This window comes from Thamnophis elegans, chromosome 10 (assembly GCF_009769535.1).
Source record: "Thamnophis elegans isolate rThaEle1 chromosome 10, rThaEle1.pri, whole genome shotgun sequence".
Classification (NCBI taxonomy): Eukaryota; Metazoa; Chordata; class Lepidosauria; order Squamata; family Colubridae; genus Thamnophis; species Thamnophis elegans.
The window spans coordinates 16,129,043-16,148,453 of record NC_045550.1 but is presented as its reverse complement, the minus strand read 5'-3'; the positions used below and the strand labels follow the sequence as shown (position 1 = coordinate 16,148,453).

The following is a 19,411-nucleotide window of genomic DNA, read 5'->3' as shown; positions in this document are numbered from 1 at the left end:
TTGCAGAATTCATTGGAATAGTAAGTTCTAATGTTTCTAATGAAAGTGAGAATGCTTTACTAGAAGAGGCTTGAAAAGAATTGCCACACTCAATCAGATGAAAGAATTGCCACCCTCATTCACTTACATATTAAAATTCACATTGTTTATCCATGTAAGTATATCATTCAAACACACCCACAGAGACACTTGCTACACATTTCACACCAGCGGTGGTTCCTGCCAGTTCTAACCTCTTCTATAGAAGAGGTTCCACAAATCTACCTTGCTGTTTAGAACCGGTTCCAGCTCCCTCCCTCTGCCCATCCACACAACGCTTGCTCCGCCCGCCGCTCACTGATTGGCTGGCTCACCAATCACTCTGCCCACCTCTAAGAGTCCTGTCTAAACCTTAAAGTCCTAAAGCTGTCAAGTTTGAACATCCCTGGGGTTTTTTTCTAAAGGGTTAGGGTGCAAGGGTCTTGTAACCTGACAGCTTTAAGACTTACGTGCTTCAAATGCCAGAGTTTTTAGCCAACATTTTGGTGCTAAGCAAGAGCATTGTTAAGTGAGTTTCACCACATTTTACAAGTTGGCCACGCCCACCCAGTCACATGACTGCCAAGCCATTCCCACCCAGTCACATGACTGCAAAGCCACTCCCACCCAGTCACATGGCCAGCAAGCCACTCCCACAAAGCAGGCCACACCTACAGAAGAGGTTCTAAAAATTTGAAACCCACCACTGCTTCACACCCACCCTTATTCCCTAATCCACTCTTACTATATCTTCCCCTCTCACTTTCCACTCTTCCTTCTATGAAACAGTTGGATGATCACCAGCTCTGTTCTCCTGAGACTGTTCCACCATTATATGCATCAGTAGTGAAGTCCATTTTATTTTTCTTTCCTGAATAGAATATTTCATAACAAACAATGCTTACTCAGGGCCAGAGAAGACTGGAAAGAGCAAATGGAAGCTCACATTTCACTTGGAAGACTACTGAATTTTTCTGAGATGGAAAAATAAATTAAGGAATAAACTATAAATATCAGCAGTGGGATACAACCTAGCCTTATTCTGACTACATCATTCTGACTTGGCTACATCTCAACTGATTTTCTGATTAAGGCAGAAACAGAGAACATTTAACTGAATGTGGACCATTATGATCAACTTTCAGATGCATTCCAAGATATGGAGGAATCCTGAAAGATGAAATTAAGATAGACCTTATGGCATAAAAAACAGTGGATTAGTATACTTGATCAAGTCAAATTAGCTAAGGAAAAGGTTTGTTGTAATGAGTCTAGTCAGAGCTACAGTATTTTTTAAACTCAGAAAGTTGTTTGTAGGGATAACTGAGATGAGCTGTTTGAGATACTTTGTTTATTCTCAACTAGGAAGTGTAATGATCAGCCACCCTGAACATAGTTTAAAATGAAATTGCAAATTCAGCTATTCAAATAGGCCCGTCCTTTTTAGAATTGATGTAGCTTGCACTGATAAAATCATATAACTTGCTAATAATCTAAAACTTTTTTCTTATTTCACATAGGTAAAGGGTTATCCAGGAGTTACACATTTCCAGGTAGAATTTAGAAATACTATAATTAAAAGATTAATTGTGATCCAGCTAATACTATACAGATAATAGGGCTGTGTAATGCTTCAGTTTGAAACTGAAAAGTTGCTTCAGCATACGTGGGAACTTATAGGCATCACCTGCCAACATCTTGAGTTATATACCTGTTTCACTGAGTCACTGGCATATGTTGATAGATGGGAACAAGTGCAGTTCTTTTAATCAGATGGTGGATTCACATTCCTGTAAATTGTGAAGCAACTTTTCAAAACCAAACCTAAAATATTGAACAGTCCCTAACAGATAACAAACGAAGATTGCCATTTTAATTAAGAGCACAAGGGCCATTGCTTTGTTGTACATATATTTTATGTTACATAATATTTCTCACAGCTGGACAAATCTACAGGCAATACTCATTAAAATTAGAAAGCCTGACAACTACTTCTTTCTTACCCCTGTTAACATCACAATTGGTAGGGAGATGTCTACAAGACATGAGATATAATTTAAAATTCCTGATCAGATTCTAATATTTCTGTCTCATCAGAAGAGTTCCTGACAGGAAAGCTAGCCAGCCTTATCCATATTCATAGGACTTCTGGTGACACAGTGGTTAGAATGCAGTATTTCAGGCTTACCCTGCCCACAGCTAAGAGTTCATACCTGATGGGCTTGAGATTGATTCAGACTTCTGAGGTCAGTAAAATGAGGACCCAGATTGTTGGGGCAATACATCGACATTGTAAACCACTGAGAGGGTGCTGTAAAGCATCAGAGAGTGGTATATAAGTTCTTAAATTGCTATATGCCACTCAAGATTGCTTCACAAAATGTGGAAATAAAATGGGCAATGTTTTGTTTGCTGGTTATTTGTTTCAAAATTTGCAGGAGGAATGGCAGTAGGTGTCCATAGGCTTGCAAATGACTTCAATTCCTACCTGTAACCTCTCACCTAGACATTCTGAAAAATTGGCTGAAATTGCACTACCAAAAAACCTCCATTCCGGTGTTGAAAGTTAGTACTGTTAATGGAATCAGTTAACGTTTTTGAGGAGAAGGTTAAGTATGGAAATAATAGATGTTTGCTTCCCAAAGCCATCTTTTATTTTGTAGAAAATGTTTTAAAAATACAAATAAAAACAAAAAATCAATTCTGGTAATCTTTTCATGTCCTTTAAAAATTGTCTCTTGTTTGCAGTCCTTCAGAGAGTAAGCAAGAAACAGCCCCCAGATATTGTCCAGAGTCCAGGCTTACTACATTTCCCATAGCCTTCCATATAGAACCTAGATACCACTGAATATATTTTTTCATTCAAATAAATAAACGCAATAATAAATAATGAGAAATTTCACTATGAAAACCATTTTGGAATAGTGATTAAAGCACTGAGCTAGAAACTGGGAGACTATGAGTTTTATTTCCACCTTAGATAAAAAACCAACAGAGTGAATCTCTCTCTCTCAACCCTAGTAAGGAGGAAACCAAGGAAGAAATGGCAAATTATTTCTAAAAATATTGCTCCCAAAGCTGCAGGGAGACAGTTATCTGGACTCTATATTGGTTCAAAGGTACAAAAATAAAAACGAATGAGAAATAAATCTTTACAATACTTTGGAAAGTACAAGAACGTAAACAGATGTGAGTGGTAGAGACTGTGCGGTGACAGTTGCTAATGACTTATATTCTTTCTGTTTGTCTTTCCTTTGCAGTTATTTCCCATTTACTCCTGCTATTTGGAATTTGTGTAGTTTCAATATAATATCTGATCCAACTTCAACTGTTAATTATTATACTGTGGTTCTCTGTTGCTACAAAAAGGTATTTTGCCCACTTCAAAATTTTGCATAAAAATAATTCTATGAGATCTAAGAATAATAGTAATTTGTATTCAATTATGTGTTTTCTTAATATACGTTTCTTGTTTTCTGAGCAAGAGAATAAAGATATTTAATATTATTTACAGCTGTTTTTCTCCCCTCAAATGTTAGTCCAAAGAAAAAAGGCAACCTTTTATTTAATTTTGACTACATGAACCAAGCATCTATCTCATGAATATTGGGACTAGCAAGAAAATCACTTTGCAGAAATAAGCTAGTTATTGCTAATACAGTTTCTTAAAGATTCCCATAGAGATTTGTAGATTTGTAGATTTGTAGATTTATTTATTTATAGGCCGCCCTTTTCCCTGAGGGGACTCAGGGCGGCTTACAATCAAAAAAGGAAGGGGAGTGTAGGACAATACAAAAAAAGAAATGTGCACAAAGTAAATTAGACAGTAAAACTCAACATTCACTCAGCATTCGGGAGGGGCAAAAATAAGATTATCCCCAGGCCTGACGGGCTAGCCAGTTCTTGAGGGCTGTGCGGAAGGCCTGGACGGTGGTGAGGGTACGAATCTCCACGGGGAGATTGTTCCATAGTGTCGGAGCCGCAACAGAGAAGGCTCTCCTCCGAGTAGTCGCCAGTCGGCACTGACTGGCGGATGGAATACAGAGGAGGCCAACTCTATGCGATCTGATGGGACGCAGGGAGGTAATTGGCAGAAGGCGGTCTCTCAAATAGCCAGATCCACTACCATGGAGCGCTTTATAGGTGGTGAGTAGGACCTTGAAGTGCACCCGGAGATCAACAGGTAGCCAGTGCAGCTCACGGAGGATCAGTGTTATGTGGGCGAACCATGGTGCGCCCACGATCACTCGCGCGGCCGCATTCTGGACTAGCTGAAGTCTTCGGATGCTCTTCAAGGGCAGCCCCATGTAGAGCACATTACAGTATTCCAGCCTGGAGATCACAAGGGCTCGAGTGACTGTTGTGAGGGCCTCCCTATTCAGGTAGGGCCGCAACTGGCGCACCAGGCGAACCTGGGCAAATGCCCCCCTGGTCACAGCTGAGAGATGGTGGTCAAAAGTTAGCTGTGAATCCAGGAGGACTCCCAAGTTGCGGGCCCTTTCTGAGGGGTGTAAATTTTGTCCCCCCAGCCTGAGTGATGGTATGTTGGTCAAATTTTTGGGAGGGAAACACAACAGCCACTCGGTCTTGTCTGGGTTGAGTATCAGCTTGTTTGCTCTCATCCAGTCTTTAACGGCTTCCAGACCCTGGTTCATCACGTCCACCGCTTCATTGAGTTGGCACGGGGCGGACAGATACAACTGTGTATCGTCCGCATATTGGTGGTATTTTATCCCGTGCCTTCGGATGATCTCGCCCAGCGGTTTCATGTAAATGTTAAATAGTAGGGGGGATAGGACCGACCCCTGCGGCACCCCATAAGTTAGGGGCCTCAGGGACGATCTCTGCCCCCCCACCAACACCGACTGCGACCTGTCCGAGAGATAGGAGGAGAACCACTGCAAGACAGTGCCGCCCACCCCTATCTCCCGCAGTCGTCGCAGAAGGATACCATGGTCGATGGTATCGAAAGCCGCTGAGAGATCCAGGAGAACTAGGATGGAAGCATGGCCTCCATCCCTAGCTCTCCAGAGATCATCAGTCAATGCGACCAAAGCGGTTTTCTGTGCTGTAACCGGGTCTGAAGCCAGACTGGAAGGGGTCAAGATAGTTAGCTTCCTCCAAGGTACGCTGAAGCTGGAGAGCCACCACCTTCTCAACAACCTTCCCTACAAAGGGGAGGTTGGAGACTGGACGATAGTTATTAAGAACAGCTGGATCCAGAGACGGCTTCTTCAGGAGGGGTCTTACCACCGCTGTCTTGAGCGCGGTGGGAAAGTACCCCTCCCGAAGAGAAGCGGTAACAACCGCCTGGATCCAGCCTCGTGTCACCTCACTGCTGTTGGCAACCAGCCAGGAGGGACACGGGTCCAGTATGCAGGTGGAGGCACTCACAGCTCGCATAGCCTTGTCCACATCCCCAGAGGCAACTTCCTGAAACTCAACCCAGAGATGGTTTGCCAAGTTTTCTCCTTGTGTCTCGGCTGGATCTACTGGGGTGGAGTCCAGGTCCGCTCGAAACCGGGCAACTTTGTCCGCCAAGAACTGGACATACTCCTCAGCCTTACCCTGTAAGGAGTCCCCCATCTCCCTCCTATTTAGGAGGGAGCGGGTTATCCTAAACAGGGCGGCTGGGCGGGACTCGGCGGACGCTACCAAGGAGGCAATGTATGTTCTTTTTGCTGTTCTTAAGGTCCGAATATACTCCTTGGTGCATGCTGTTAAAAGTGCCCGTTTCGACTCGGACCTATTGGACCTCCACGAGTGCTCTAGGCGTCTCCTCCGGCGCTTTACCTCCCGGAGCTCCTCAGTGAACCAAGGAGGCCTCCGGGGGCCGCTGACCCGGAGGGGCCGTAGCTGCGCAATCCGGTCTAGAGACTCCGAAGCTGCCGTGTGCCAGGCAGCGACGAGGGTCTCCGCCGAACTGTGGGTGAGGGTATCAGGAATAACCCCAAGCTCCGTCTGGAACCTAACAGGATCCATCAGTCGCTTGGGGCGGAACCAGCTGGTCGGTTCCTCCTCCCTACGGTGGGGGTTTGGCCTCCGGAAGTCTAGCCTCAGTAGGTAGTGGTCTGACCACGACAGGGGTATGATCTCATTACCCCTCAGACCAAGATCGTAACTCCACTGCTCCGAGAGGAATATGAGGTCAAGTGTGTGACCCGCTGAGTGAGTTGGGCCTCGAATTACTTGAGTCAAGCCCATGGCTGTCATGGAAGCCATGAACTCCTGCGCTCCATCAGAGTGTTCACCGAGCGAAGGCAAGTTAAAGTCCCCCAGAACTATAAGTCTAGGGAACTCAACCGCTAGCTCGGCTACTGACTCGAGGAGCGAGGGGAGGGCTGCTGCAACGTAGTTGGGAGGCAGGTACGTAAGCAGCAGACCCACTTGACCCTTGAGGTCCAGCTTCACTAGCAGGGACTCACACCCAACAAGCTCCGGAGCAGGGATCCTACGAGGTATTAAAGACTCCCGGACTACAATAGCCACACCGCCACCCCTTCCCTGGGCTCTCGGCTGGTGTAGCACCTGAAATCCGGCTGGGCACATCTCAACGAGGGGGACTCCTCCCTCCGGGCCCAGCCATGTTTCAGTAATACATGCCAGGTCTGCGCCCTCATCAGTTATCAAGTCCCGGATGAGGGGGGCCTTATGAACAACAGACCTGGCATTTAGCGACAGCAGCCTGAGACCAGGGTCCTGAGCACCCGCGCCATCTGACCTTGGAGTGGGACTCCTAGGGCCGGAAGGAGGGATCTCTATGACACAGCGAGCCCTCCTTCCCCGATGATGGCCTGCCCTAAAGTCCCCACCATATCTGCCTCTCCCTGTCATGACCGCAATGCTCCGACCCTCACCCATGGTTGTGGTCCCCCCAACCACCCCGATGACCCCCGCATACCCCGGCAGGTCCTCCGAATCAGTCATACCCAAACTCTCACTCAAGCAGTCCTCACGAAATAATTAAAACACAAAGTTACAACAATAATAGTAATAAAAGTGAGAATAGTTGGGTTAGCAGAATAATGCCTGAATAAATCAATGTACACCAATATTGTACTAGAATTAGATTTTGGCTTCTGTATATTATGTTAGAGAAACCTTGTGTGCAACCAAGACCACTGTCTATTTTTGAGTAAAATATATTTGTATTGAGAACATTGACTGAATTCACATATCTTATTAAGCCATAAATCATGGTTTATAGACCATAATTATACAACAAATCATACAACAAATGACAAAAGACATGGTTCCTATCTACCTTCAGATTAATGATTATGCCCATAGAAGCTTCATAGAAAATACACAATTGTATTGTAGTCTTCCTGAGGGTACCAGTTATAATTGAATATATAACATTTGGTGAATAGGTAGGACTTCTGTTCCAAGTTGCATTTCTCTTTAGGACTACCATCATCAGCTTTTAGAAATAATCACTTAAGAAAGTGATTGAAGTTTAATATTTAAAGTTGAATAAAAGCTTGCAATGTCTAGAATATTCCTTAATTTCTATACTCAGTGAATACTTTATTGGGCTGTAACTGATGAGCTGAAAGATATACATTAAACCCATTTATTAAAACTTAATTGTATTTTAGTCAAGAGAATAAACATATACTTGAGAACATAAAAAGGAAATAATTACACAATCCCATTTATAAATTTCAATATGACTTTTCTGAACTAATATACAAACTACAATATAATATAAACTTTACAATATAAACTTTTTAAAAATAGACAAATGAAAATAAAAAGATTAAGAAAACCATCACTTTGATTCATATGCTTTATCTACAGTTAATAATTATATTAGACAAAGGAATATATCATTTTTAAAATCAATCATAGATTACAAAATGAACTGGCTGATATATTTTGTTAGAATACTAGAACCACAATACCTGAAACAACTTATATTCTTATGGCAATATAACATGAAGAATGAAATTTGAATAAGGGCAGGAGGAAAATATGTTAATATAATGACCATGCTTTTCTTTAAACAAAACTTCAGTGAAATATTTTAAAAGAATCCTGAAATAATATTTAGATTTTATCTTTTTAAAAAATATATAAAATAAAGATAAATAGCTTTATGTCTATGAAGATTTTCAATCCCCAGGTCATGATTGCCATAAGGTGTCCCAAAGAAGCTTCTTGGATGACAAGTGAAATGTTTTCAAGCAAACCAAGAAAGTCCTGTTGCCTTTTGGAGAAAGCACCTTTGGGGGATAATTAGCTTTAGATTTTTCTACTTCATCTTACATTGCTTTGTTTCTAATACAAATTCTATTCTGAAGTAACATCTGTACTATGCAATAAAACACACATTTCAATAAATTTAGTTCTAAGTAGATATTGTTAACCCTCAAGGAGTGCTTGCTTATGTGTCAATAAGTTACATTGTGCCTGATGAGATTCACTAGACTATTTCCTTAGTTGTGCATTTTGCTAATTATATATATATTTTAAAAAATACAAAAACATCTACACAGACAATATGCATGGCACTACAGCATTTCTTATGCTAGTGTAAAAAGCGAACTTTTTAGTATACTATATACTATTCAATAAGTAATAGGAAGCTTTGTGACAGTTCCCTTGTGATGCACATATAGAAATGGTAACAGTGGATGAAAAGAGAAATTTAAGGTAAGGAAAAAATATCCTACTAATTGCCAATGGGTATTTCTCTTTAATTTAAATGTGATTTACAGGTCTATTCTTTGATAATGTAAACTTTAGATTTGGAACAAATGTGAATTCTAGAAGATGGTAAGCTTATAAATCCCTAAAAAAGCTCTAGCCCTATGGTAGGAAAGCAGTCTTATACTTGTTTTGAATTGTCTGTCCAAAAGGTAGCAATATGACTATGAAGAATTAGTTTAATGTGATATTACTATTTAGAAGGACTGTGCTGTTTCAGATACTATTCCCCAATGATACTTCAAAGTTTTGGACCAAATGTAGGCCATAAAGCCTACAAGTGTTTAAATCAGCCATGGTGGGTTTTTTTTAACAAGTGTACAGCAACTGCAGAAGCCATCCACGTGAACACAGAAAAAGACAGAGCAACTTTACAGAGCTCCAGATAGGTATTATGCTTATGCTCCCATTTACATCAAAGCACCTTCTTTGAATGAAATTTATTATATTTCCCTCCTTTCTACCAGTTTGACAATTAAGATAGTTTACAATATAAAGTGTCCAAACTATAGACTAAACAGCCATGCAAATTAAATATAAAGATAAATGTCAAACATTAAAATTAAATTAACAGTTAACAACATGGAAAAAGACAAGTATTTTTACTAAATGTCTAAGTACTAGGAAATCACATTGAGTTAATACATTTAGATCAAGTAAAGTCCTTAGCTACATATTCTGCATCCTCATTTCCCTTCAGCTGTGGTTGAAACTTGCTGTTGAAATCTGGTAGTGGCATGTCAAATCCAGCTTTTCCTTTCAGCCAAAAAGTCCTTTGCTGTCCTTTACCCTAGCAATAAACAAAAACATAGCTCTTTTATATATCATCAAAAGCAAAGTTATTCATATGTGGTAAGTATCAATACCCATAACTACAAAATGTTGGAAAAGAACAGTGAATCTCAAAGTTTGTGGCTTGACCCAGCTTGGGGGTGGTGCAGAGGGGAACTGGGCCGTATGAGCGGCAGGCTAGTGTGCATGCACATGAGTGCCTGCTGCCCGCCACTCACACAAGTTGAGTTGCACATGTGCACACATTCTTTGGCCAGCCACTCGCATGGCCCAATTCCAAATAGGCCATAGCCGGTAGTGGGCTATGGCCTGGGAGTTGGGGATCCCTGGCCTAGAAAACTGCCAGCTTTTAGAAAGGATTAGCATTTAGCATGAGTAAAAGTATTACTTTAAGGAAAGGTAATGAAGAAGAAATGGAAAAAATGCAATCCTGGGTCTGCCGCTTTTCACTATCCCAATCTTTCTTCATAAGAAGACTGCTTCTGAAAAGCCATCCAATATTTCAAATTTACAATCATTTCTCTAACATTTATTTTGGATCTTCCCTGCTTAAATGGTCCAACAAAGTGTCAATATCTGGCAATCTGATTTCCTAAAAATACTAAAGTAGGTCAAACCTAGTTAAGTAGTTGAGTGAGGCCCAGGTTTCTAGGCTACATTAAAGAACCAAAGAACCAAACTAGAGTTATTGGAAACTTTACTATCTCTCAAACAAAGCTCATCAATTTGGGTGCATGCATGGTTTTGTACTGAAAAGGCATAATTGTAATGTAGTGATTGCTCAAATTATAGATCAATCAACAAATGGTAGTAATGTCAAAGCCTTGAGATAGGGATGGACAATATGACATTTTCAATATTGCTGCAGTTCCCATAGTCTTTCATAGTTTTAGCAATGCTGACTAGCTCTGATAAAAGCTGGAGTTTAATAGTATCACAAAATTACACACTGTCAAAAGCTTTCCACATAACATTTAACTATAGGAGAGATAAGATAGAATATATTGCATTATGGCTTGCTAAATCTCCCTTTAATAATTTATTCTTCTAACCCAGTCCCCTTTTTTCAGCTAGAGTATTATTTGATTCTGTGAAATGCATACCTTTATTCTTATAGTTCCTCTTTCTTCCAAATTATAACCACCAATTCTTTGAAGAGCATTTGCTGTGGTATTAGAAACATGGATTTGCAGAGCTAAGAAATGGAGGAGACAGCTATTGTGTATTTTTATTAAAGTTTATAAATATAAAAAAGGAAAAAGTACACAGAAAAAGAAAAAACAATAAAGAAAAATGTATGTAAAGAAATTATTCCCTCTCCTTTAAGACAAATACAAACTTTAGTAATTTATCCCCATCTTCAGTCTGTCATAGCTTCCCTGGAAGTGCACTGATATAAAGTTTTTGAAAGTATTCTACTTTAAAAAGTTTGGTCTAATAACATTTCCTCCTATCTATTAACTCTTAATTACAAATTAGGGTCCAGCTGTCAAGCTGATTGCAATTCAGGTGGTCTTCATATTTAAGAATTAATCTGGAATCTTTCTCTTTTTTTCTAATAATGAGCAACCAGATGTTTTCTTTACCATAGCTGTCACTCTGCTGCTTGCTTCACATTGCATCTTTTGCCATCTTGACATAGGCAATGGCAGGAGGGATAGAGATTGGAATGTGTTTGCGGGGTGGGGATGGGGTCTGAAGCAGAGTCAGCCCTGATTCTGAGAAACACCAAACAAGCACAAGGTCAGCAAAAGGAATGTAAAGATGGGAAAGGCACAAACTCAGGGTCCATTTCCAAAAGAACGTGAGAACTTTTAATTGGACAATGACTGATAATTGGGGGGGAGTGGCCATGGGGAAAGGGGAAGTTAATTGCATTGCCTTAACACCAAGCTGACAGACTCTTCCTGCTCTAATCTGTAATCACTTTGTTCTCTTAAGACTTGGAGGGGAAACGACGCAGGAGTCTTTATTTGCTAATTAAATAAGTGGGATGGATGACACTACCTGAGCACAAAAATAATACTCTTTCTCTGCAACTTCTCAGCAGTATAAGAATTTTATAATTAGCTATTACTGCCATCCATTTATACACCTATAGACTACTGTGCAATCTCTGACAACAGGCTGCAGTAATAAAATGGTGTGTGTATGTGTGTGTGTGTGTGTGTTTGTGTGTGTATCTATCTTACATCAGCCTTTTATTTTGTTTCTAACAAATGATAACATACGTAAGCTGGTGCTTTCCATCCGTGAGGCTGTGTTCACAGAGTCTCCAAAAAGACAATAGCGTGGCCTTGTGATGCCTACTACTCCTGCAACAACAGGGCCTGGAACAACAAAGATTAAAAATTATTTCAGCCACAAATAAAAGGCATACAAGATTCTGTCATGCTTTATTGCTTACTGAAATATAGAAAAAATTGAATTTTAGGGCATTTAATCTGAATATTGGAATAAGTAGCTTTTACATTAAGGTGACCAGACGTCCCGATTTCAGCGGGACAATCATGCTTTATAACAATTTTCTCCCATGTCCCGGGGCGTTTTAAAAAGTCCCGATTTTCTGGCTTCATGTTGAAAGCCCAGTGGATTTGCTTAAGAAATCCTAACCGGGGCAAGACAAAAGACACCCTATCTAATCCCTCTCTCTGTCTCAGTACTTTCATTGAAGATATTATTTATTTATTCTTTATTATTTATTCCCTTTATTTGTATGCCGCCCTTTTCCCTGGGGGGACTCAGGGCGGCTCACAGTTCAAAAAGGGGGGGGGGGAGGACAAACAATTTCCAACATAAGGACAATACAACATATTAAAAGAAACACAACAGTCACACAATTCGAGTGGGGTCAGAATCTTAACTCCAGGCCAGCCGGGACAGCCAGATCTTTAGGGTGGCGCGGAAGGACTGGAGGGTGGTGAGGGTACGAATCTCCACGGGGAGTTCGTTCCAGAGGGTCGGAGCAGCCACCGAGAAGGCTCTCCTCCGGGTAGTTGCCAGTCTACACTGGCTGGATGATGGAATTCGGAGGAGGCCTAATCTATGCGATCGTATCGGTCTAGTGGAGGTAATTGGCAGTAGGCGGTCTCTCAAGTACCCAGGTCCAGTACCATGAAGGGCTTTATAGGTGATAAGTAGCACCTTGAATCGCACCCGGAGATCAACAGGCAGCCAGTGCAGCTCGCGGAGGATAGGTGTTACGTGGGTGAAACGAGGTGCACCCACAATCGCTCGCGCGGCTGCATTCTGGACTAGCTGAAGTTGCCGAATGCTCTTCAAGGGCAGCCCCATGTAGAGCACATTGCAGTATTCCAGCCTAGAGGTCACAAGGGCACGAGTGACTGTTGTGAGGGCCTCCCGGTTCAGGTAGGGACGCAACTGGTGCACCAGGCGAACCTGGGCAAATGCCCCCCTGGTCACAGCTGACAAATGATGTTTGAGAGTCAGCTGTGGATCCAGGAGGACTCCCAAGTTGCGAACCCTGTCTGAGGGGGATAGAATTTGACCCCCCAGCCTGAGAGATGGAACACTTGGCCAATTCGCGGGAGGGAAACACAGCAGCTACTCGGTCTTTTCTGGATTGAGTACAAGCTTGTTGACCCCCATCCAGTCTTTAACAGCCTCAAGACCCTGGTTCATCACATCCATCGCTTCGTTGAGTTGGCACGGGGTGGACAGGTACAACTGGGTATCGTCCGCATACTGGTGGTATTTTATCCCGTGCCGTCGAATGATCTCACCCAGCGGTTTCATGTAGATGTTGAAAAGAAGGGGGGACAGGACCGAACCCTGCGGCACCCCATACATTAGGGGCCTAGGGGTCGATCTCTGCCCCCTGACTAACACCGACTGCGACCTGTCCGAGAGGTAAAAGGAGAACCACTGTAAAACAGCACCTCCCACCCCCACCTCCTGCAGTCGTCGCAGAAGGATACCATGGTCGATGGTATCGAAAGCCGCCGAGAGGTCAAGGAGCACCAGGATGGAGGCATGGCCTCCATCCCTGGTTCTCCAGAGATCATCGGTCAACACGACCAAAGCGGTTTCTGTGCTGCAGCCAGGTCTGAAGCCTGACTGGAATGGATCGAGATAACTGGCTTCCTCCAAGGACCGCTGGAGCTGAAAGGCCACCACCTTCTCAACAACCTTCCCCACAAAGGGGAGGTTGGAGACCGGACGATAGTTATTTAAAACGGCTGGATCCAAGGATGGTTTCTTCAGGAGGGGTCTCACCACCGCCGCCTTTAAAGTGGGGGGAAAGACCCCCTCCCATAGAGAGGCGGTAACAACCGCCTGGATCCAGCCTCGTGTCACCTCTCTGCTGTTTACAACCAGCCAGGAGGGGCACGGGTCCAGCACACATGTGGAGGCACCTACAGCTCTCATCGCCTTGTCCACATCCTCAGGAGTAACAGCCTGAAACTCAATCCAGCGATGGCTTACCAGGTTATCCCTTAGTGCCTTGGCTGGTTCTGCAGAATTGGAGTCCAGGTCTGCCCGGAACCGAGCAACCTTCTCTGCGAGGAATTGGACGTAATCCTCAGCCCTGCCCTGCAGCGGATCGCCCGTATCCCTCCTATTTAGGAGGGAACGGGTTATCCTAAACAGGGCGGCTGGGCGCGACTCAGCAGACGCAACTAGAGAGGCAATATGTGTTCTCTTAGCCATCCTAATTGCTCGAATGTACTCTCTGGTGCAGGTTGTTAACAGTGCTCGGCTCGATTCGGATTTACTGGACCTCCATAAGTGCTCTAGGCGTCTCCTTTGGCACTTCCTCTCCCGGAGTTCCTCAGTAAACCAAGGAGCCTTCCGGGATCCACTGCCTCAGAGCGGACGTAGAGGCGCAATCCGGTTAAGAGACTTCGTCGCTGCCAAGTTCCAGGCAGCAACCAGAGTCTCCGCCGGACTGCGGGCGAGAGTATCAGGAATAACCCCAAGCTCCGTCTGGAACCCCAAAGGATCCATAAGTCACCTGGGGCGGAACCACCTGGTCGGCTCCTCCTCCCTACAGTGGGGGTTTGGTCTCCGAAAGTCAAGCCTCAATAGGTAGTGGTCTGACCATGACAGGGGCAAGATCTCGCTACCCCTCAGACCAAGATCACAATTCCACTGCTCTGAGAGGAATACCAGGTCAAGCGTGTGACCCGCTGAGTGGGTTGGTCCTCGGATTACTTGGGTCAAGCCCATGGTGGTCATGGAAGCCATGAACTCCTGCGCTCCATCAGAGTGTTCACCGAGCGAAGGCAAATTGAAGTCCCCCAGGACCATAAGTCTGGGGAACTCAACTGCCAGCTCGGCTATCGACTCGAGGAGCGAGGGGAGGGCTGCTGCAACGCAGTTAGGAGGCAGGTACGTTAGCAGCAGACCCACTTGACCCTTGAGGTCCAACTTCACCAGCAGGGACTCACACCCGACAAGCTCCGGAGCAGGGATCCTACGAGGTGCTAGAGACTCTCGGATAACAATGGCCACACCCCCACCCCTTCTCTGAGATCTCGGCTGATGGAGCACCTGAAAACCCTCTGGGCACATCTCTATGAGGGGGACTCCTCCCTCCAGGCCCAGCCAGGTCTCAGTAATACATGCCAGGTCTGCCCTCTCGTCTAAAATTAAGTCCCGAACGAGAGGAGCTTTATGAACTACAGACCTGGCATTTAGCGCCAGCAGCCTGAGGCCAGGGTCCTGATTACCCACACCACCTGGCCTTGGAGTAGGACTCATAGGGCCGGAAGGAGGGATCTCTGTGACGTAGCGAGCCCTCCTTCCCCGGTAATGGCCTGCCCTAAAGTCCCCGCCATATCTGCCCCTCCCTGTTAAGACCGTAATGCTCCGGCCCACTCCCGTGTCCGTGGTCCCCCTATCCACCCCCATAACCCCTGCGTGCTCCGGCAGGCCCTTCGAAACAAGCATTCTGCGGCTGGGATTGACCCAGGCCCCTCTAATACTTCTGCAGAGCACTCAGTATAGAGGGTGCCTGGGTGAGGCCCCAGCCTATTCAGACATACACAATCACAGCACCATTCACTCCCCACTAACAATTTAAAAAACACAGAAAGAATACAACAATGATAGGAGTTAAAAGTGGGCACATACACCAACAGTCACATCATTCACACCTCACTCACAAAATACTCATTAAAAATTACGGAGCACTGCGATAGTGCGCCATCAAACAATGGTGTAAAAATGAAGAGAGAGCTGCTCCGCTCTTCTCCCTCTTCTGTGTCCCAGAGAAAAGTCCACGGCTGGAAGACCAGAAGTCAATGGTATACAAAGCAGTCGCACGTGGAGAAGGGCAAGGCAAAAATGCCTGATGTTTATAGCTAGAAAACGTTCAGTCTTACTCCCCTTAAAGTCCCAGAGGAGATCAGCGGACCACGTGGAAGGAAGTCTCTTTCCTGGAATTATATAAGGTCCATAATCCGGTGGGCCAGAGTCTGAAGCTGGCCCCAGCTGCTCAAGAAGGAGGGGGAGAGAGCACCGATTTTCCTGATACCAAGTCCTCGTTCCTACAGCTGCCATCATCTATTGTTCCTAATAAACGGTTAAGGAGGTGTTTGTTGGGCTTTGTTGTTTGTTGTAGATGGACTCCGGAGGCTCTAGAGATCTTCTGTATTTAGCACTGGCTTCTGTGGAACGAGGAGCCAGGCAGCCATCCGAGTCCCGCACATGCGCAACCTAGGCTTAGTTCTCAGCAGCTCACACGGAAGGGCTTCAGCGTTCCTGACGGCCACGGTGCTCTCAGGTAGCCACGATGGTTGTAGCAATCAGAGGAGGGGACCCCCTACCAGCAGCTGGGCTATAATGATCTTTTAGGCGCCGCTCGCATCAATCGCGCCGCTCTCAGCTGGTCTCAGAGTCCCAGCGAGCAGATGGCACCTCCGGCAAGGTCTTTCAGTCAGCTGAGCCGCATTAACCTCCACAATGCCGGCCTCAGCGTCCTCCGCGTCTTTGGCGTCTTTAGTGCCTTTAAACACAACCGTTCAAAAGCAATATCACTTCACACACCCCAAGCACTCTCCACCCTAAAAGCAGGGGACACCCGAACTCAGCTCGATTCCATTTGGTTCCACTCGCTTCAAGCCTGGGGCTCACCGTCCGTGTGAGGGGGGGAAGGAAAGACGCCCAAAACGTTAAAGCAACAAAATGGACCCCCCCCCCCATGGCCCTTTTACCTCATTTTATAAGAAAAAATGACCAAGTACCATAGAGCAGCAGGAAACACTTGGCTAGAGGTCACGAGTGTTACTTCCTGGATTTTCTGGAGGGGAGGGGCATGGAGGTTGGAGGTCTGTTCCAAAATGGTGGCAAAGTTTCTTTCAAAAATATTTCCCTGACTAATTTCACCATTTCAATTTGCTCAGTTCTTTGTATTAACATCTACATCATTCTGGGTTAACTTGTAGTGCAAGCCTGCTGGTAAGTGAGCTGGGTTTTTTTCATTTCTTTTTTTAAAATGTATTTTAAAATAATATTGTATTTATTGTGCATAGGATTTTTTAAAATTCTGTGTGGATTCTTTTTTTAAATTGTCTTAGACTATTTAAAAAAAGGCTATCCAAAATAAATTGAAGTGAAACCATGTTTAAAAATTCTATGCACAATACTTTGAAATATATTGTGCATAGAAAGAATAGTTTGAAATGTTTTACTTCAATTTATTCTGTGTGGATTCTTTTTTTAAATTGTCTTAAGCTATTTAAAAAAAGATTCTATCCAAAATGCAAAATACCAGCTGCAGTTATTCACTTAAGAACTGTAGCAAGAAAGGTGGTATAGTGACCAAAGTTACAATGGCATTGAAAAAAGTGACTGATGACCATTTTTCACACTTAGCAACCATTTTCACACTTAGCAACCGTTGCAGCATCCTCATGGTCATGTGATCAAAATTTTGATGTTTGGCAACAGTTAAAATTTATATTTGTAAATTGTAGTTATGTTGAAATAAAAAATATATATTACAATACTATTTTTGTGTTGTATGAAAATTTTTGTTGCTCCGTATAAAATTTTAATCAACACCCCCCCCCCCCCGGTCAAAGGTGTCCCTCTTTACCAATCTGAAAATCTGGTCACCTTATTTTACATATATTTTGTTTTCCCAACTATCGTGGTTTTCCTATTCTGCAGAATGCTCTTATTTCCAATGTATTTATTGAATAACTATTTTTTCTAAATATAAGAGCCAAAGTTGTATAAAACTATGCTTAAGAACATGGATCAGATTAACCATCTTTCCACTATAGTCATCTACTACACAGCTAGTATGAAGGGCTAAAATAAGTCAATTAGAATCCAATTAAAAATCCATTTAATCTAATATCTTGTTTTACCAGAAGAAGATAATATTTATTTTGTTCAGAAGCTAACTTTTCTGAAAAAAATATGTGAATGGTTCAGGCGAGTATAATGCAAAGAACGTCCTGATGCATTCCCTATATAATATTAGTAAAGGTGTTTTGGTAACATAGCACATAGATGAAATACTGCATATAAATAATTATATCCTTAATACTATAGCATCAGATAGACATTATCACAACGTTCTGGATGTTTCATGGAGATTATTCCTATAAGATTTGTGTACAGACCTGAACATGTAGAACTCCATTCTTTCTCTGAATATATAGAATAAACCTGTGGCCCATGGGCCAGATACCTCATGTGCTGGCCACTCCCACTCCAGTTTTAGCAAAGGGGGGATGAGTTGAGATATGTCACATAATGACAATGTGACAATGGGAGTTTGACACCCCTGATATAGAGGATACCAGCAGACATCTGGAAGTAGGATGGCAAGAAGAACTACCATCCCTCAGCCAGTGATTGGTTTACGCATTATACGCATTATATGGCTTCTTTGATTTTTGGCTTGTGAATACAACCATTTCAGTTAATAAAGCATGAATTATAGTCAACCTCAGTTTATTATAAAGTAGTTAAACCATTACTTAATATGATATATATGATTTCCATTCTAGAATAGAATTGAATAGAACAGGACAGGACAGAATAGTATAGGAACAAATAGAATAGGACATAATAGAATAGAATCAGAAACAAGTAACCAGATTAATTCTCAAGCATCAAATGTAATGTTCTAACTCATTTCGTATTGTGACCACCTGAAACACAAGCACATATCTTAGGATGGGATCTAGGATTAAGTTAAAAGTTGTAATGTCTCTCTAAAACACAGACAGAAAAAAATCAAGGCAATGATTTTTTATACTGTATCATTTAATATCCTATAAAACAAACATCCTGAAAGATAAATAATGAATTATAACCGATAAAAGAAGCAATTCTTCTTAGTTCATCAAAGATCCTTATCTTGAAAGAAATTTTGCAATGGGGGGATATAACAGTATTGGCTCAAGTCTAAAGGACACTTCCAACTCAGTTTATCTGACATAAATCAAGAAGAATAATAAATTGCAAGTGTTTGCTGATTCTGTGCCAATGAGCAGTATGTGATATGATAAATTCATTTCCACAAAAGGTCAATTCAGTTAAGATCTGAAAGTCCAAAGAGATTTATGCTATTCACCTGTATGAATTCCAATTCGCACCCTCAATTTCTCATTAGGCAAGTGTCTGATTTTGAATGATATAATTGCACTGAGAAAGTGCAAAGACATAGTGGCAATTTCTTCAACATGTTTTTCCCCATTGGGAATGGGGAGACCACTAGCCACCATGTAGGCATCTCCAATAGTTTCAACCTAGAAACAAAAAAACTCATCATTTGCATTTGTAGACAGACAGAACTTGGATAAAGTTTTCAGATAAAGATAATGATATATGGAAAATTATGGATATATTTTTTGTGGCTCCTGAGAGGAATGATGCAAATATCCTTTATTGGGGATTCCCCCCCTAC

General features: G+C 42.9%; 1 protein-coding gene across 1 annotated transcript in view; it reads right to left on the bottom strand.

Moving 5' to 3' along the window:
- Positions 1-9,382: 9,382 nt before the first annotated feature.
- The window catches only part of LOC116514145 (guanylate cyclase 2G-like), a 61,976-nt gene continuing 51,947 nt past the window's right edge, over positions 9,383-19,411 (bottom strand). The window contains exons 18-21 of the mRNA XM_032225610.1: positions 19,079-19,253; positions 11,754-11,852; positions 10,626-10,717; positions 9,383-9,520 (exon numbers count right to left, since the gene is read on the bottom strand). Coding sequence (XP_032081501.1) covers positions 9,383-9,520; positions 10,626-10,717; positions 11,754-11,852; positions 19,079-19,253 — 504 coding nt within the window. The remainder of the gene's footprint in view (positions 9,521-10,625; positions 10,718-11,753; positions 11,853-19,078; positions 19,254-19,411) is intronic.